The 21,433-nt window shown below is 36.4% G+C and overlaps 1 protein-coding gene across 5 annotated transcripts in view; it reads right to left on the bottom strand.

Annotated features, from left to right (window-relative positions):
• Positions 1-12,038: 12,038 nt before the first annotated feature.
• The window catches only part of ETV1 (ETS variant transcription factor 1), a 90,520-nt gene continuing 81,125 nt past the window's right edge, over positions 12,039-21,433 (bottom strand). For all 5 annotated transcript variants that reach the window (XM_044919947.1, XM_021689608.1, XM_021689611.1 and 2 more), the window contains 2 exons: positions 17,276-17,377; positions 12,039-12,516 (listed from right to left, as the gene is read on the bottom strand). In XM_044919947.1, the coding sequence (XP_044775882.1) occupies positions 12,295-12,516; positions 17,276-17,377 (324 nt within the window). In that variant the 3' untranslated portion in view covers positions 12,039-12,294. The remainder of the gene's footprint in view (positions 12,517-17,275; positions 17,378-21,433) is intronic.

Genomic DNA, 21,433 nt, shown 5'->3' on the forward strand with positions numbered 1-21,433 from the left:
AAAGAAAGAAAGAAAGAAAGAAAGAAAGAAAGAAAGAAAGAAAGAAAAAGAAAGAAAGAAGAAAGAAAGAAAAAGAGGAAGGGAGGGAGGAAAGAAAGAAAGAAAAAGAAGAAGGGAGGGAGGGAGGAAGGAAAGAAGCAAAGAGGGAGGGAAAGAGAAACACGCAGATTCAACAGTTATATTTATAATGGACAAATGAAAAGCAGGTATATTAGAATTTGAAGTTTTATTCAAATAGGTTATTGAATCTGTTTGTCAAAAATATTCTGATGTTCCTGACAAATCCTTGTTCAAAAACCATTGCATTTCTAATTTTATGGCCTATTCTTGAATCAGTTCTTTAATCAAAGGGAAGGCTGAAATTTACAGACTATTGCTCATATAGTGTCTCCCCCTCTCAGGATTTTCATTTTTACTAATGTGACTATAAATTTATTTATTATAGTTTTTTTTTTCCAGTTGGGTGTTTTTTCCTGCCCTTTACAAAAGTATTTATTCTGTTTTGATACTTTCCTTAACAGATGTTATACATCTGCTGACAAATGTTATCATTCCTTCTCCTTTGAACAATACTGTACACATCTTGATCCTTCACCATGAGCCCACCCTAGCACTTGATAGTCAGTCTTTGTGGCTAGGCTATGATTTCCCTCTGTACCTCCTTGTTATTCTAGAAAAGGATGTTTCCAAAGGGAATACATTCAGTCTTCCAGAAGGGACTTTAGCATTGTATTCAGAAACTGATGAATCTTTTTCAAACTCATCTATTAGATCAAACAGCATCTTACATCTCTTGGGGGATGGCTGACATGGTAAACTCACATGCGCGTTGCTGTTCCGTCACTCACCTTGCTGCATCCTCTGGCATTACTGCTGAATTTTCCCCTTTCCCAGTCACCTTTGTGCTTTGCATTTGACATAAGCATTTCTCAGTTATGCCAGGGCACTGCTGTCATCTTACTGGCCTCAGTGCTTTGAGCAATACTTCCCAACTTAGTATCAGCTGTGAATTTCACTGCAATGCTTCTACTCCTTTCTATTGATTTAATTAGGTATCATATTTAACTTGCACCTTGAGGGCAGTTTCCATCATGAGGTCCACACACCATGGTAGTAGAATTCAAGTCTCCTGAATGCTGAGGAGTCAGGCGACCAAAGGAGTTTGTGCTATCTTCTTGGCAGATCTTTTGTTTAAAGCTAGGCAGATTAGGTGACAAAGCACTGGCTTGTCCTGAGACACGGAAAAAGATCAAATAACAGCATCATGACAGAATCTTAGAAAACTAAGTGAATTAAATGATCCAGTGACATAAGTAACTATTTTCAAAAGCAACAGAAATGTTTGAGGTCAAATCTATTTTCTCCTTCCCCTAGATCTGGATTGATTGTATACATTGTCTGAAATAATGGGGTGTGTGCTGAATCTTTTATTCCATTTCTTTTTATCAAGCCTGAGAAAGCTGTGTGAATGTTAATATGTACTGAATAAATCCTGTGATCACTGTAGCACCTTATAATGATGTGTTCCCAAGCTTCCATATCACGGTTGATTATTACTTCTTTTTCTTTGCAATCCTTCATTTAATTTCCACTCCTTACATTGGTGTTAATATTCCTGACTATTTGAATTCATTTTTGAGTTCATGAGGTGTTGTATCAAATGTTTTGCTAAAATCCAAATGTATTACATCTCCCACATTGTATTCATCCACTAATCTTGTAATTCAATAAAAAAAGCAATCAGATTTGTTTGGCATGATTTGTTCTGTGTAAACCCATGCTGCTTATTGCTCAATGGTGCTTAAATGATAAGTAGTGCTCAACGCAAATTTCCTCATCTAACTTCTCATTTTAGCTCGGAAAAGTCTATAGTGTTTTTTGTTCATAGATTTTTCTCCTGGCATACAGTAGTTTCTAGGTCCTAAACACCAGAGAACAGCAAGAACGTACTACTTTTATTACAGTACCATTTTCCTTCTTCTGCTTTCCCATTGCTTGTTTTTTCCCATTTATTATCCCTACATTTTCATATTAGATTTCCATTAAATTTACTATGTGAGCAATCCCTTTATTCCTATTTTCCTATAAGATCTTTTGAGGAAAGTGGTAACTGGGGGAGGGACAAGAACACTGCAAGAACACATTTTATTTCAAACATCTTTGAGACTGAGGGGCAATGCCCTGGCTATATTTATACAATCTCTGTAGCTATATTAGTCATGTAAAATAAGAAAGAGTTGTCATTTATCTCTTAAGTCTGAATCTCATACTTTAACGGATGATAATTGTTTCATTTTAAAGGATCCTTTCATTTTCACTTGACCACAACTTAAATACTTGTTATGGGTTGAATTGTATCCTCCCTCCAAAAAAGAGGCATGTGGCATGCCAACTGCAGTGCTTTGGGACGTGATCTTATTGGAGATAGGGTTTCGAGAGAGGTGAATTAAATTGAGGTCATGAAGGTGAGCCCTAATTGAATATGATTGACGTCTTTCTGAAAAGGAGAAATTGGACCAAGGGGCAGAAGCAGAGGGAAGACAATGTGAAGAGATACAGGGGGAAGAGGCCAACCATAAGCCAAGAAGAGAGTCCTCAGAAAGTACCAACCCTGCCAGCACCTTGATTTTAAACTCCCAGTCTCCAGAACTTGACACAAGATTTCTGCTGCTTAAGCTACCCTGTCTGTGTTACTTTGTTACGGCAGCCTAGCAAACGCATAGAGTACTTGCCCTATGTCCGTATTATTCTCATTATTCCTCTTAGATTATACTTTTCAAGAACTTGGTAAACATTTCCATTTCTTGCCTAACCACTGCTTTTATGCCCAATACCACATCAGCAGGCTTTAAGTTCCTGTAGGAATCAAAGAATTCTTGAAGGAAAGGGAAGAACAACAAGGAATTCTATATTCAGCAGTTTTTCCATTTGGAAGATGAACGATAATATTATTTTTAGGGACTGTGAAAAAGACTGGACACCCAGCAGGCAATTGTTTCTTTTTAAGTTGCCAATGACTTGAGGGAATTACTTCTCATCAACTGTACAAGGGCTTCATGGGGCCGGAAGAAAGACTCCTTGCCCTTTTACAGGCAAGGAGTAGGACAGAAACCAAGGGCCTCCTCTTGGGTTTTCTCTCCTGGGCTCTGAATCTTAAGTGATGTTCACAGGGGAAGACGGTTGGTAATAATTGATTTCAGTAATGGTGACCTGAAAAGATTTATCATTATTTCTTGCTACTGGGATTTTTTTTTTTAACTAAGTTATCATACTCACTATCTTACTTTGCTATCTTACTCACTATCCTTCTACTAAGCTCCTTTTCCACTTAAAACAGGTAGAGTCGCAGTGCATTCATTTTCATGAAGATATTTCTAAAATTCATAAACCTTAAAATCTATCCAGCTCAGCCCCACAGATACTCATATAGATGCCTATGTCCCGAATGCTTATAACCTTCCACCATTCCTGGACTGATAAAATAGAAGATACAGGAATACAAAAAATAAATGTTTTGATAAATATTATGAGTCACCACAGATATGGGGGGAGGTTAATTTTATGAGGTCCAGGAAAGATTCCCTCAAGTTTATCTGTCCTGGAGGGACGGTGTGATGATTCAATCACAAAAAATCATCGTGCAAGGCAAGCCAAAAAGAGCGTTCTAATCAGGCCTTCTGATCTACAGTTCAGGTAAAAAGTGAATTTATTTTCCAAAGTTTGAGAGTGAAAAGTGGACACTGTTAATAATATGCAGGGACAATAAGTGAATTGTTCCAGGCAAATGGGGACTATCCCAGTATCCCAGGGGTTCTTAGGTAGGTAGCAACCTATGAGCTCTCTGCTACAAAACAGTCATTGCTGCTACAACTTTGAGGTGGAATGCATCAAAGATTGGAAATAACTCAGTGTTAGAAGATGCTTTATTCATCTCTACTGGCCTTTTTAAGCATCAGTGGTAGGTTGGGGACAGGAGGCCACTTGTCAGGGCGGGTAACAAGAAAAGCTACAGCATCTGCAAAATGGGGCCTCTTTGGTTTGAAAACCACCTCATCAGTTGGTTATTGTTCCTTGGAACCATAACTAATACAATAACCCCTTCATGACACAGTGAGAAATCCCAGTATGTACATGTACACAGCAAATGGGCATTTGATAAACATTTTTGATCAAGATGTTCAGGATCAGGGAAGTCCAGAAGTTAGCAGTCTGCTCTGCCTTGATTTATAAATTTTGACCATCCTCCTGCCTTATGGGCCACAATTACACTTAGTGATTAATTAAATGCTTCATTTTATGGTAATAGGAAGGATTGAACTTACACACTCATTATATTAAAAAAAAAAAGTATCCTTGCTTCCCACCATCACCAGCATTCTTTTTTTTTTTTTAAAGATTTTATTTATTTATTTGAGAGAGAGAGAATGAGAGACAGAGAGCATGAGAGGGAGGAGGGTCAGAGGGGGAAGCAGACTCCCTGCTGAGCAGGGAGCCCAATGCGGGACTCGATCCCAGGACTCCAGGATCATGACCTGAGCCAAAGGCAGTCGCTCAACCAACTGAGCCACCCAGGTGCCCCCGTCACCAGCATTCTTAAGGCTACTTCTTTACCATACTTTTTTTGCATAGAGTCTGTGCACTAAATGATAGATTATTTCAGCCTGATATACCACATCATATCATTCTCTAAGTGTGTGTTACATTTACAGGGGTTAGTCTTATTTAGTCTGAGTGCAAGGATCACTTTTTATAAATCTGTTGTATATTCCAAAAGGTCTACCTATGGAATGCGACATTTAATTTGAATGCAGAAAGGGCACAATCAGCTGATTTTATAGCAGTGTTTAATATGAATTTGTGGAAGATTCATATCAGGGGATTTTGAGAGATTAAATCAATGGATTTCCCAACATAGAACAAACTGAAATGAATAATCCCAAGTCTCTCCTAATATAAACGAATTAATATTCACTCAATGAATAAATCGGTGTGCAATGCACTTTTCCTTTGGGATCTGAATTATCCAAACATTTATTTTCATTTTTCTCCTTGCTTTGATTTTAGAAATACTGCCTCAGGGTTTCTACATAATCACAGTTTTTTGTGAAAATAAGCAAACAGCAAATTGTGCGGAAAAAGTCATTTTTCAGTTGATTCTATTTCATAATTTTGATACTGAATTTCACAGGTAAGCATGCAAAATAATTAGAATGGCAACTTTGTGTGTTATTTGTAACATTTACTATTTACGAGCTCTTCATGAAACAAGTAAAAAAAAACAAACAAAATTGGAATGTATCACATTTGGGCCTGGTACATATCTGAGAAAAAAATTAAATGTAATAATAGATTCTTATCTCTTCACATACTGCCCTCTCAATAATGAAGCAAAAGTTTACTCCATAAGTGAATGATTCTAAACAGGCCACCTTAATCTGTATGTGATTGAATAGCATAATGCAAGGAATAGATTTTGAATCCATAAGAGATTTGGCAAGTCAGAGAAAAATATTCTATTTCTTTTCATTTAGAAAGTTCTTAGTGTTTAGGCTTAAGAATACGGTGAGAAGGTGGTGGAGAGATGCCCATTTTATCTTGATAGCCTAGTTTAATTAAGTATTGTTATTTAATCCAGCATGTTTGTGAATTTTTTTAAAAAAATCATCTGAAATTATCACTCTTAAGGAGTTTAAGCATACCTTCAGTATGTTTGTGTTTTTATGATATGTTAATCACATCTGTCACTTCAAATTTTAAAAACATGAATGGAAAACAGCAGTTCATGCTTGACATGGCTTGTGTAAAGGGACTGTTTTTATTTGTTAACATACACCTAAGTAACGGAGTTATTTTCAAAATAGCCAGTAAGCTGGTTATCTAAACGAACTTTTCTCCCTGCAACAATAATTGGGGCTCTGTAGACATAGTGTTTATGCATAATGTTTATTTTTTTCTTTAATAAAGCCATTAAACTACAGGGTAAAACCAAGAACAACCTATTAATGAAGGAACTGCAAGTAATATGAATTACTGGAAAGCAGAAAAAGCTGCATGTTTTACCTTTTTAATTCTTACGTATAACAAAGTACCTCCTGTGGTATGTTTACTAATACTTTAAGAATAAAAGGATCTAGATGTTTTGGAAATAGTGGTGATGGTTGCACAACATTCTGCATGTAACAAATGCCACTGAATCACACACTTAAAAATGGTTAAAATGTCAAGTTTTGTGTTATATTATACCACACTTTTAAAACAAAAAAAATTAAAGAATTTAATATTTATGATTAAGTATACAGTAAAATATTTCTGCAGTATTGAAAGTAAGATAGCATTTTAAATTGTAGTTTAAAAAGTAGTGCCACCTGCATTGTCTTTTTTTCTCCCATTTTTTCCCCAGGTTTTTCTTCCTCCAATTAAATTCATGTTAAACTATAGGACAAGTACTTTTACTAGCGCTTCCGAAAATTAAAATGTACATAAGAGGTCACCATCCCCTTTGCAGTAATGTGACATTTTTAAAAAATGAAGATTTCTATATAAAATAATTTCTATGCTTTCAGTTCTACTTTCTAAGTTAAAAATCTGTCTGTTGCTTCTTCTGAATCATGTAAATTCGAATTTACTGTGCCTTAAAAGTTTTCTGGAAAATCTATTACTTTCAGAAGTCATATCTAATAGCATAAATCATGGGGGGCAGTGTTTACAACTTTCTGACGAATTTGATCACACATCTGTCTCTTTTGGTAGCATTAAGCTATATCCTTCTCCAGTAGGGGAAAAATAAAAATAAAAACAAAAACACCACCACCAACAAAGGGATACTTCAATCATTTTGACTTCTAAATGCTTAAAGACATGGAAAAAACATCATAGCCTGATGTTGCTGTGTTTAAATAGCACTTGATTTCTTTGTCAGATTTTTCTATAAAGACTATTAAAATGGTTAAAGAAATGTTTTAAGTAAGACTGTGTTTCAGCAAAATGTGAATCATTGTTACATACATTTTTAAGTCATTAGAAATTTAAATCAAGAAAGTAGTTAGGTCCAAGTTACAGAAAAAAGTAGAGTTTATGATTTGCCTGTGATCACATGACATCTTGACACAAGGATGTTTTTGTTTTGCCACGAGCCTCAGCTTCTCCTCGATGAAGCCAATGAGTGACAGAGGCATGGATGCTGGCTGGCACATGCGAGTCCCTGAAATAATTTAGATACTCCCTTCCCCAAATTTCTTCCCATTATAGTTGCTGAAAAGATTAAGTGAAATAATGTATTAAGAGAGATTAGAACATAAAACTAGAAAAATGTTTATCAGATGTCCTGGGACCTAACTTACCAGAAAGAGAATAATACATCGGAAGTGGGAGAAGGGCAGCAAAGACATTACTCAAGTGCTTTGGTCATACATTAAATGATTAAAATGATTCAGATGGTTAGAAGCAAGTCAAAAATTTAGGCAACCTTTATCTAGGTTTTAGATATGCCACTTTAACTTAATAAACCTTAAGGTTTAGATATGTCACCATCCAAAGTGGTCACAATAATACTTTCAGGGTCTGGGCTTTTATTTTAGATTTAAATTTTGAGCCTATTTAATTTGCTATAATCACAAATTTCATAGTCTGTTTTCTCAAACCATAATTTCAATACATCTAAGTGAATTAAAATAATTTCAATACATCTAAGTGAATTAAAAATGTCTTCCACATAGAAACATAAATACCATTTTAGAATGGAAGTAAATAAGAATATTGGAGTCTATGTGTAGAATAAAAACAAACAAAAACCTACCCTACATATGAATTCCTAAACCATAGCTATTTTATATATAATTTAACATTCTAAAATCATTATTACTTCTATAAAGTTGCCCACTCTTCTTACATTGTATTTTTCCATAATTTTTTTTATAAATTAATCTTTCTAAAGGAGTCTCATGTTAAAAAAAATACATATTAAAGTCAAGCCCTGAAAGTACTAGTTCAGTTCTGGGTTATTAGGCCAAATTCTTCAGTATCATGTCCAACACTGATATTTTCTGGAATCTTGGCTATTATGAAATTCTTATCACAATTGTTTAATATGCTCAATAGGCTTTTTGATTTCCTTTTATTATTTTGACCTAATTTCTTTCTTTTTTTTTTTTTTTACAACTCTATATTCTCCTTCTTCATGTCAAACTCCAATTGGAAAAGAGCTCACTCACTTATTTTTACATTTTACTTTTTCTCTTTTAAGATACCCAGTACAAAATAAATAGCCTTCTCTCTAATGTTTTGTCCTTATATGCTCTTGAAAGTATTGCTTGATAGACCAAGTAACTCATTTTAGAAACTCCCATGATCTAATTAAACACTATAACAGTGGGTAAAAGATTTCTGCCCTTGTCGTATAAAGATTAGTTGACTCATATTTTAGAATTGTTCTTTTGAGTGACACATACTCTGTAATCCTCACCTAAAAAATAGGAATCCCTTACAGATGTTAAGATCGTATAGTAACAAGTCATTCTAGCACAAAAAGAAATTTATTTAAAAAATATATCTCTGGCTTGGACAACAGAATTAACTGTGCTACTACTCTGTAATTATCACACCTTACCTTTTTTCTCTCATTACCTAATATTTACATGAGGGGTTATTAAATCACGTAAAAGCTTGATGCCATTACCAGATGCTTTAGTGGAACAGGCGAACTTTAATAGAATGCTTTCAGTACCATTTCTAAGAAGTAAAACTATTTCAATGGTAAACAAAAATGTTCTTCAGTAACTTCTAATCCTACCTCCAACAATAGAACTTTTTTTGCCCATAGGTAAATCAATTAGTGTTTTTACTAGTGTCTTCATCTACATGACAGGCTGAGTAACAGCACCCTCCTCATGCTCCTCCATAGCCACGTCCTGATCCTGGGAACCCATAAATGATATTGACTTCCAAGATACGATCAAGTTAAAGATATTGAGAGGGAGAGATTATCCAGGGTAGACCTTAAATGAAATCACAAGTGTCCTTAGAAGAGGTAGGCAGAGGAAGAACAGACTTTAGTAGACAAAGGGATGTGACCACAGAAACAGACATTGGAGTGACCAAGCCAGGAGCCAGGAGCTGGAAGCCAGAAACGTCAGCAGCCTCTAAAAGTGGAAGAAGTTAAAATGGGATTCTCCCCTGGAGCCTTTGAAAAGGAACAGGTCCTACACACACACTTTGATTTTAGCACCTTTAGACTCATTTTGGATTTCTGATCTTCAGGACTATAAAAGGACACACTTGTGTAGCTTCAGACCATTAACTTTGTTATAGCAGCTACAAGAAAGTTAAAACAATCTGTAAAAAGGAGGTTCAAATAAATGACCTCTAAAATCCTTCTAGGATTTGAGAGAACTGATCTGCACTGTTAGCTTTGTGGATTTTTATTTTTCAGCACTTTTCATAGGCATAACTTACAGAAAGTCATTTTTAATTAGTTATTCAGGATATAATATTCTTTGATTCTTTGTTGGAATCAGTCTCCTGGGTAATAGCTTGTCATCATCAACACGTGGCAAACACTAGGGGAGATATTTCTTTTAGTTTATTTTACCAAGTTGAAGGAAAATGTTATATTTTTAATTAATTTTCTATGTTTGAGTAGCCAATTCAATTAGAAATTCAAAACACGAGAATCTTGCAGAAATCAGCTGCCAGATTTATTAATCTATCTGAAAATAAAAAGAAGCGAACAAAAAGTAGAATAAAAACAGAACTTAAAAAAAAAAAAAAGAAAACTTTGGAATACATTTCCCAAAAGAGTTTATAATGCAACGTTTTGAACCCTTCTGTATTGGAAATATCCTTAATGTTGGCCAATTACTCATTTTGTTTTGTGAGTCACTACCTGAAGCAGAAAAATAGTTTGTCCTTAAATATTATATAATTAATACCAGTTCTTCCTTGATCCCTTAAGATAACTCATAGTCCAATTCTTCCCCAATGGGAAATTAGAACTAGAACTTTAAAAAGAAAAAAGGAAAAGGAAAAAAAGAAAAAGGGGAAAAAAAGAAAAAGAATCCTCAATACAATTTCATTTAGATGGTATTTTAAAGACCCACTTTTAATTACTCCTTCAATTTCTCCAAATATGTTAATTCTCTTTCCAATAAATCTTTAGCTTAATATTTTAAAATTTGTTTTTATTCTAAGTGCTGTAAATGGCCATATGAGCATAGTGGGGGGAAGTTCTCATTTTTAAGGCATACTTATTAGCCCATAGTGGGCCAAATGATATATAAGGTATATGCAGAACAATCATTGAAATCACAGGTTACTACATACGTTGAAATTAAAATAGGCCCTTTTGTAGGATTAAATGTGAGTAGTATTGATTACGGTATGTGGGCTTCCCAATAACCGTTCAGTTTAGATACATGAGCTGTGATCTGTGTCATGCTGGAAAATGGGGTAGCCAGGAAATCATCTTTCGACAATCTTTCCTGTGCTCGTCAAGAAATGCTTTTATAGGTTCATTTTGGCTTTGTGTTTAGGATTTTTTTTTTCTTAACATTTCACTGTAGGCGCTTAAAAAATGTTGTTCCTCTGGGATATTGATGGATTGGACAAAATTCAGGCTTCTTGTTTGAACGGTTTAGCAAGCTATTCAAAGATATTATAACACCATTTACTTTGTCCAAGGTGAATGAAACAACATATCCTGCTTTCAATTATTTTCTTCAAATGTCAAACACAAACAAAACAAAAACCTTTGAAACTTTACATCTTTAAGTTCTTCTTTCAAACAATCCAATCACATTTACACAAGTGTCCAAGTGTCCAAAACAAGGTATCAGCGCCAGCACTATGTCATACAGCAACTTCCTCAGCTTCTTTGACAGTTTGTAAATTTTCTGTTTCACCAAAAGTTACAAAAGTTTCCACAGTTTCCCTTAGCAAGCTGAAGCTTACTCTTCATTTGTCAATGTGCATAAAAGCTGCTCAGAGCATAGCATGGCATAAGCTATTTTTTAAGCAATAAATGGTTGGAGTCATCTATTTTGTCCTGAAATGCTATCTGTAGTTCACTGCATTGCTTATAAATGGTCATAGTAAATTCAGCATGAAAGAGAATATTACAGAAAAGACAGCAGCAGAAGCATTAGCATTATCTAATATTTATATATGTTATCAACATAACACAGCAGTAAAAGGTTTAAATGCATATCAACGGGCACCATGTCTAAAAATTACTATAGTACCTATTTAGTGTATTGGATATTTTTCTTAAGGAGTGCTTGCTGTATCTAGAACAGCATAATATGTGATTTAGTACAGTTAATTCTTATCGATTAAATAATGTTTCTTTATGTACTCAAGGAAGTGAGATAGATTTTCTTTTTTTTTTGCTTCATTGTGATCCCAGATTTAACATTTAAATGAAGATCTCAAAGGACCATGACAGATCATTATTTAACTGAAATGGGCTTCAAAATATTTAAATGACAGTATGATTTGCGTCTCAACAGCAAGGTGGCACCAGGTACACGGAATGCTACTGGCCTGTGACTCGCTTTGGAGCCAGAGTCCAAAACTGTGCCCCTCATGTACAGTCATGGTGATCACTCAACTTCAGAGAGAATTACCCATTTTACGGTTATCCTCTGTGAGTCAGATAGAAAGCAAAACAAAACAAAAAACAGCAAATGCGATCTCTAAATACCTTTTTACAACAGGTAAAAACCAGTCATTTCTAACAGGTAAACTGCCATTTACAGTAGGTTTTTTTTGTGTGTTTTTTTTGTTTTTTTTTTTTAAGTTTTTTTTGTTTTTGTTTGTTTTTTGTACACCTTGCAGAGACTCAGAAATGAGAGGGGAAAATGCCCAAGGCAAATAGTCTCCAAGTGGGTATTTACACAATGTGAATTAACTGTACCATAGATACCCAGAGAAAATGAACACTTTCTTATGTTGTTATGAAATCAAATAAACATGATGTAGCTTCATGATACTTAAAACCTGTAGGACCCCATCCCAAGCCTAAGTAAAAAGTAATCCCCATATTCCCCCACCCATTCACCCATTATCTTCCTGTTACACAGAATAAATGTTTAGATTACACCTACCCACCCTCAAATAAAGTGCGCAGTCCATGGCAGACCATAGAATAATGCAACAGGAAAGCCCCTTTTTGTGTATTATTATTTAAAAATAAAATACAAACAACAAAAATCAAACGAAGATTGAAGAGAACTCAGAGAGTCTCTGCATCCTGCAAAAAGAGGAGAAGCGCGAGGAGGCCCTGCGTGACTGTCACTTGTGTTAATACACGTAGCCTTCATTGTAGGGGTGGGGGTTGCAGCAGCCCCCTTCGGGCATGTAGGCCATGCTCTCGTCAAAGTGAGACAGAGGCACCGTGTCTTCTTCGTTGATGTGACGTTCCATGTCCGTCTTCAGCAGTGGGCGCTGATTATCTGGGAAGGCCATGGAGAACAGGGCTTCCGGATCACAGACAAATTTGTAGACATATCTCTCTCCGGCCACCTGATGAAAATACGGAAGAGAAAAACCCATCCTTACGTATGGTGACGGATGTTAACTAAGCTTACCAGGGTGATCATGTCACGATATATACAGACAGTGAATGACTAGGTTGTGCACCTGAAACTGACATAAGGTTATATGTCAATTAACCTCAAAAGAACCACAATCTTCACAATCCCCAAATGGGGAAGAGCAGGGAAAGAAAAGAACAAAAACATGGTTTAATATGTCAGAAAGGAAGCATAACAAAAGGAAAGCAGCCAAATGTTAAAAGATATCCATGAAAGCAAAAAAAAAAGTCCTTACTTTGTGCAATAAACTTCAGTCCAAGAGAGGGAAATGCGGCCTTGAGTAATGATTGACCTTGAGTAATTACATTCATTCCAGGCACAGCTAGAAAGCTTAGCAGTTTGCTTGTTTTAATATAAAAGGTAAACTTACATTGTTATTTCAGGGGGGGAAAAATCAATGATTTCATGCAGGTATCTCACAGTGAAATTTTCTGTCCTTTGCTTTAAATGGTTATATCTTTATTTATAAAATAACTGGATCTTTAAGGTGTAGTGTCTCCCTCTTAATATTACATTTCTGAAATTGTAGAAAACCTAAACTTCCAAGCCTTAAAAGAAAAATGTGCTGTGTTCTTAATAAGACAAGACTAGTGACTCACTGATTCACAGGGTGAACTGGTTCTTTTCTTTCTCTCTCTCTCTTTTTTTTTTTTTGGCACTGTGTATGCTCACCAAAAAAAAAAAAAGATGCATAGCCTTATTTAAATGAAAGATGGATCAAGAGGACAGCATTATCTTGGGTACAACACTTTTAAAAATGAAGGCAAGATGCATTAGACAGAAGTTAAGGTTGTGTGTAAAGCGTCAAACTGAAGTAAGAGGTGTAAAAAAGTGAAGGGAATTTAAAATATACAATGCATAGGGAGGAAATGAGAAAAAGAAATGTGAGAGCTGCCTGAAATAAAGGAGAAATACCATAATTTGTAGGGAATGACATGTCCCAAACTTAAATTTTGAAGACTAATGTTTCTCTAGGAAATTATAAACAATTGAGTGAAACAAATATGCAACCCCCCCTCCATTAACAGACAAAACTGAGGTTCTCAAAAAAACAGGAGTGGGTTGGGGGTGGAGGGTGGGAGGGGTGTGTGTATGAATACAATTCTTTGTATTGACATTGAGGTAAACCTCCATGTGTATGCAGAGATTAGTAATTTTAGAAAAGCGAAAATTATTCAATGCCTCTGGGTTCCTATGTATCAAAAAAAGGCACTGCTGGTTGCTTTGCCATGGAGAATGTTAAGTTCATGGTTTGTAAACTATCTGTATATGTTTGGAAAATAACAATCAACTATCAAAGAGTGCTACTCTTCTGGACCCAAGATTTACAACACTGTTTTGTCCTGGATGTTTTAGCTTATAAGAGGAACCAATTTAGAGAATCCAAATAATCTGAATATTCTTAGGTTTGAATACAGTGAACACTTAGCTTTTATGAATTTGTACATGTTTCTTTTTTTTTTTAAGATTTTATTTATTTGACAGAGGGAGACACAGCGAGAGAGGAACATAAGCAGGGGGGAGTGGGAGAGGGAGAAGCAGGCTTCCCGCCGAGCAGGGAGCCCGACGCGGGGCTCGATCCCAGGACCCCGGGATCATGACCTGAGCCTAAGGCAGACGCTTAACGACTGAGCCACCCAGGCGCCCCTTGTACACGTTTCTTAATCGGTCCTCAGTTCCCCTTTTTTTGTGAAACAGAGCTTCTTTGGAAAGCCTCTTGTAAAACTGAGATGGAAGTCTCTAGGACATTGCACGGCAAACAGAGCAGTTGGTGTAAATTCATTTACTTTAGTCCTTTATAAAAAGGAAACTAAGTTCATAAAGGTGAAATTGCCATAAAAATAAAAACAGGCAATATCAGAAACAAAGCTAAGATATGAAATCCTAGCTTTCCCTTTATTTCTTTATTCAAAGCTTTTTGAGAAAAAAAAAAAAAATGGCCTGCAGACCTTAGAGCTTTTAATAACCTGCTTTGTTTTGTTTGGAGCCACAGAAAAAGAGGTATTTGCTTCAGGCTACTGGTAGCTTTTTTATCCAACCTGTTGCCATTGGTTATAATTGGAAATGATTTGATAAATCACTGTGGGGAATTAAAATGTACAGCATGCAATCAAGATTATAAAATCTCTTAAGGAATCTGCCTTAACTCATGGCTTCCTATGATTTTTCATACGAAAAAAACATTTTTGGAACTACTACTGTATTTATGGAACTATGTTAAATGTCACGGAGTTTAGAACAAGCGCTGATAATTACCAAGGGAAATAATGTCTTTCATTATTAGTAATTCAATTACAATCTAGAAAATGCTGTACATTAAATATACCCAAATCACAGTGCTGAGATAGATAAAACATGAATTTTTTTTTAGGGGAGATGAATTGGAAGTTAACAAGGAAGTATCTTTTGAACTGTGCTTTGAAAGACTAGATATTTAAATTATGTGTTAACCTTTTATTTATTTTTTTAATGTGTTAACCTTTTAAATCTCAGAAGTAACATAAAAAAACTGGCAGAAAATTAAAAAATTATAGATTAAACCAAAAGAAATAGTGATCTATCATGATATCATCCACAAATAACTGCTGTTAAAATATGTGCACAGATTTCTCTAGGCATTTCTAAGTTTTGAAATAGAAGGTCACACCTGTACAATCTAAAAGCCAAACTCCATCATTTCTTATCTCTTTCAGAACTACTGAAATAAGCAGGGTTTTTCTACATGTTTGATCCATTTGATTATTTTTATTTCAATTTCTAATCTTTCCAGGTAATTGTCCTGAATATACACCACACACATATATAATTTAAGTTTAGAAACAAGTGTGGTCATACAAACATTTTCCCCTACACACTGAAAGATAAAATTCCACATCATAGGGTTTTGTTTTTGTTTTTTTTTTTTTTTAAGGACAGCGTAATTACCCTCTGACTGACTCTGTTAGGATTGCTTAACCATTAGAATGGTACAGATGTTGGGTACAATCAGAAGGCAAGACACTCTATACAGAGGGCAGGACATCAGTGAGGCAAAGAGGGAGTCACAGGTGCGTCAAATGGTAGCAAGGAAAATGGCTCAAGGCATGTGAGGAAGAAGAGTAAACATGTCTGTAAAAATGGTAGAAAGCCTTCATTTTGGGGCTCGTTACAAGTAGACTTCAGTTTTGTATGTTTCACCATTAAACAACCTATGTTTTCTTATATTATGCAGCAACACGCCAAAAGTTCTGTCGCATACAGACGTTTTGCTAGTCTATCTTAGCTGATAAAGAAATAGTTGCAAATAGTTTCTTTTACCTTATTTCATTTAATAATGACAACAACTTGATGAAGTAAGAGCACCACCATTTAGCAGGAGAGGAATCTGTTCAAAACGGTGATCCACAGAGACGGCAGCGTGCAAACCTAAATCCTGCGTGCATTTTCTTTGACATCTGCACACCACTGCCCAGGGGACCTGAGCACCTACACTGCCAGCCCACTGCACAGCCAGCCCACTCCATGGGTCAGGAATTAGCTAGACAGTGAGGGAAATGAAAGGAATGGAATGCGTCTGAGAGGATTTGGCTGCAAATGGGACAGGTGGGTTGGGAGGAAGGGAGGAATTAAAAAAGGCCCCCAGGGTTGAGGTGGAGAAGACAGGGGAGCAGGTAGGTAACAGTTATATGTCTTGAAGGTGAGATTCAGGGAAATAAGATGTGAGTAATGAATTCAGCCTTATCTTTCAAGCATCTTGGGCACTGTAACTTCTGAGAGCTGGCAAACTCCAGAGCACCGATTCCCTTTGGTCTAAAACTCAATGAAGCTGTTTCCTCTATTCTAGCATGTTTCATGTAGCAAATGGTCTGGTTTTTCTTGGCGTAACTACAGTGGTATAAAAATATGCCACAATCTGCAATATATAACTAAGTTTGTGTCCCCCACATGAACAAAGGATGCAAAATAAAACAGTAATGTTCACAAGAGATAAATCATAAACTTAGTTCACAGCCTAGACAATGAATACATGAATACACATGCAAGGCTGAAGGATGTAACAATAACAAATATCCGACATTTTATCTTTATTCATTACCTTCTTCAAAAATTGTATATTTTGTTCTATGTGGATTCCATTTGTTTTATCATAAGTTTTTAAAAGCCACCTTCAAATATTTAGAGAAGCTCATTTGAAATAAAGTAAAATACATTTACCTTAACTTCATTCACCAATGAAATAACATCAAACACTTATTTTTAATAAATGGTTTAGGTAACTAAGCTGTCAAACAGCAAAACCAGGCAAGACTTCAGACAAGAAGGGGAAAAGTAAGAATTCAGTTAGTATTGGAATCCATAAACAAAAGCATTTCAAAATTATGTAACTGTGGAGAATGTAGCAGACTATCGACAACTTCTGGGACTATATGGGACTATTAATACTGAAACAACATTTTTTACCAAATACAGTAAAGTTGGGACTTCCAGAAAGTCTACTAGTTTCTATAAGATATTATTACATAGGTCTATAATGCCAATGGATTTATAAATAGGAAGGCTTGTCATACACCCAAAACCAAGAGCTAAGCATATGTTAAAATGAGTGAAAACCTTGCTTCAGCAATGCAATGACATGTGGCTTTTAAAGTATGACATGCAGATTAATGTGCAACATTTCAATGAATTTTAATGCTGCTGTAGCTGCTCACCTTTTGCATGATTCCTTTCTCATAATAATAGCGAAGCGAACGGCTAAGTTTATCATAGTTCATAGCTGGCCTGTTTTTCTGAATGCCCCAACGCCGGGCCACCTGCCACCAAAACAGAATCACATTGTACTGTTAAGTATTACCTTATCAAGATATTTCATAAAACATTAGTGAATTAATCAGTTACTTCCAAATCTTCCAAACACATCCAAATTAAAGACATAAGTAAAGAGGCAAAAGCTATCATGATCTGAATTTTCCTGTGTCCTGGTTTGCTTTTAAACCAGGCGTGCAGTGATCATTCTGCAACTTCACAATAGAATTCTTTGTCACTATTGTTTTGGATACAAAATCAAATGGAAATAAGGGGATGTGTTTACAGAGGGAATGAACAGGCTGCAATTCACCAAAATGAGGCAAGTTTCCCATTCTGAGATATACTGCCTGTTTTTTCCTTCTTAGTTTTTCTGATAAAACCTATCGACCAAGAACAGCTTAGGGATCTCTTTGTAAAAGTGTTTTCTAAGGTTATGATAAACTAAAGAAAAAAAAATATGCTGTTTGCTACTGAAGAAAAGAATGAACAAGTGGCACTGTATGTGTAACAGAGGAAATAGTATACAAATTCATAATCTGAACTGCAAATAATTTTTATTGCCCGAAGCAGCATCAGAATAAAACTGTAAACAATACTAAAGTGGAGAATTAAGCATTCATTTAGAGAACAGTAATTGGATACTAAAAATAAGAAGGAAGTGGAAAAGGTCACCATGTACATGAATCCACAAACAAAAATCTCTAAAGCAGAATGTCCACTTTGTTGTTCAGTGAAAAACCTCAGAGCTTCTGAGGAGGTGGCTTTGGAGGAGCAACTTCTCTGGCAAAGCAGAGTTTTCCAAGGAACCCTCCTTCCTCAGTGTATATATACATACCCCCCACACCTCACCGCCACCCTAGGCTGGCTGAAGCATTACACTGAACCATGCAGCCTGCTTCTGCTACCCCAGCTAAAGTCAGGTTCTCATTAATTTCCGTATTTTATTCGTCTGAGCAGAAACTGCAGCTGTCGTGCATACCTAGGCAACCCCAAGAGAACATTATCTAATAGGGTTAGTGTTTTCCTTCATTTCTATGAAATTCCAAGTTGTTGCTATGTCACATATCCTAAAATAGACTGCTTTTCAGAGAGATCGTTCTGTCTCTCTCCACTTTATTAGCAATTACCTTTCCCTAGGGTTTTTTTCTTTCAAAAATACTGATCCTTGCTATTTTCTCTCTCCCTAATTTGTATTTCCTGAATGAAGATACAATGTAATTTCGCCACATGCATCACATACTTCTTTAAGAGCAGAGAGATGTGATGTAACGGGAACATGACTACGTATCCAAGCAGTCACCATGGCAGGCACACCCGAATTTTCCAGAGATAAACTTCATTTTAATCTAAGTGTTTGAAGCAATAGTGCAATGGGAGGGTGGCAGTAAGAAATGAAAGCCATACTATCTAAATAAAATGTCTTTTAAAAACCTAACAATGATTCATTGTTTGTGTATAACACCCAGTGCTCCATGCAGAACGTGCCCTCTTTAATACCCATCACCAGGCTAACCAATCCCCCCTCCCCCTCCCCCCTCCCCTCTAGAACCCTCAGTTTGTTTTTCAGAGTCCATAGTCTCTCATGGTTCATCTCCCCCTCCGATTCCCCCGCTTCGTTTTCTCCTTCTTACTATCTTCTTCTTCTTCTTCTTCTTTTTAACATATAATGTTTTATTTGTTTCAGAGGTACAGGTCTGTGGAACCCTACATCAAAAACTAATGATATAATGTAGGGTGACTAACATAACATAATAATAATAAAAAAAAAAAACCCTAACAATGGACATCAGCAAATCTTTAACAGATTTGGCAACTGAAGAGCATGCTAACGTCGAAGGGCCATGAAAATAAACTCTTAATATTTCCTTAAATTAAACACCAGTTTCTGAATACCTTTTCATTTATAAATGATTCTCCTCTAGAAATTCACCAGGATGCACCCAGAAAGTAAAATACTTGCAACCAGCTTTAAGACAACCCTGTGGAGGGCGCTTGGGTGGCCTAGTTGGTTAAGAATCTGCCTTTGGCTCAGGTCATTATCCCAGGGTCCTGGGATCGAGCCCCAAATCAGGCTCCCCGCTCAGTCTGCTTCTCCCTCTCCCTCAGCCCCTCCCTCCCCCCCCAACCCTGCTCATGCTGGAGTGCGTTCTCTCTCTCTCTCTCCCTCCCACAAAAATAAATAAGTAAATAAAAATCTTAAAAAAAAAAAAAAGATAACCCAGTGGAAGTCTCTAGGGAGAGAAAGATGATTTTTTTTTTTTTTGATACCATAAGCAGATTCTGACTTTTAGGATGCCAGTTAATTCTCAGCACAAGTGGGTATTAGGAGACATTTTAAAAGAATAAAATATATTCTTAGAGGTGTTTGGATTTGTTCAATGTCACATTCATCATAAGGGGAAGGGGGACACACCAAAACACCTCTGAGATGCAGACAAGTTATGCAAGGTAAGTTCTAGAAACCTGCTCTACCACAGCATGCCCACAGTTAACAATACCGTATTGGACACCTAAAAATTTGGAAGAGGGCGGAGCCCATGTTAAATGTCGTTACCACAAGAATAAAAACAAAAAAAGGCTGAAACTTAAAGTCAACAAATAACACAACTAATTTCCAGGATAGGTTAGACCACCTACCAACTCAGCCCACTCAGCGCTCATGTGGGAGCCACGCATCACTACTACCTCCCACACCGCTCAAAGCCAACGCAGCGTTCTCAACATGGAGTGGATGTTGTGGTGGCAACGCTTCCAGTGACTTCCTTATGATACGCCTTCAAGGGAAAACTTCGACTATTAGTAAGGAAACCGAAAAGGCGACTGCACTATAAAGATCTCTCTTGGGGCACTTGGGTGGCACGGGTGGTTAAGCAGTTAAGGGTCGAGCTCTTGCCTGCAGCTCAGGCCAGGATCTCAGGGTCGTGGGATCGAGTTCCATGTCGGGCTCTGCGCTCCGCGTGGAGTCTGCTTGTCCGTCTCCTTCTGTTCCCCCCTCACACACTCTCTCTCTCTCAAATACATGAATACATAAAATCTTTAAAAAAAAATCACTTACTGTCAAATGAATTAAGTAGGAAAATGTAATAGCTCAAGCATTAATTGATTTTTAAAAATCATGTTTGGATACCCAACAGCAAACCTGGAAACCACAATCAGGTCCTGGTTATCAGAGTTCCTGGTAACTCTTCTAGCTCAACAAGTTTGAATAACTTTGAAAGACTTCTTCTCTGAGACCTAGAGATGCTTTACTATGTTAATAATTGTTCCCTGAGACAATTCCCCAGGATCTATGATGAATTTGAAAATAACATCTCATTATCTCAAATATCTCAAAAAGAGAGATGTTAAAGAGCACGTGCTTGCTAATGTTACCCAAACACACTGAGCAGATCATCAGCCCAGGATGACAGCCTCACTCAATATCATTTTAAACGGCAAAATGAAATAGAAAGAAATGAACCAAGGAGTATCTCCTACAAGAATGGCTTCAGAGGCACCTTCCAGGAGCCATGCTGAGAGAGACCCTCAAAGAGTTCCTGTGTGGTACAAGGAGGAGGGCGACCGTGGGCCACAGAGGCTAAAGACATTTCACAAAGACTTCCCAAAGAATAAATTTAAATGGCACAGCCATTGCCTAATGGAAGCAACTGCAACAGTGAGCAAAGAGGCATTAGAAATGTGATGTCTCATTGTGAACAAAAGCCTTAGGAGGCTTAGTACTTACTGAACAACTACCACTGAGTTAGTTACTTTTTGGAAATGGTCTACTGACTCTGAATCACCTGGCCCTTTTTTACTTTATGAGTCTTCCACAGAAAGGTATCTAAATGTTTGTTGTATTGAGCAGAGGTAATGGTATGCCTTTCGTGCATTTAAAAATCACAGAAATTCAGAATCTGATGAAGTTAATGGTCATTTGTTCAAGTCTTCTATTCTTCTTATTCAACCTCAACATCATGAAAGTCAACAACTGCTAAAGAACTTAATTACATTCATAAGGATTTTATTCTTCTGCGATCAGTAGTGACCAACATAATTCAGTAATTTTTTCACCTTAACAA

Source organism: Neomonachus schauinslandi, chromosome 12 (genome assembly GCF_002201575.2).
Source record: "Neomonachus schauinslandi chromosome 12, ASM220157v2, whole genome shotgun sequence".
Lineage (NCBI taxonomy): Eukaryota > Metazoa > Chordata > Mammalia > Carnivora > Phocidae > Neomonachus > Neomonachus schauinslandi.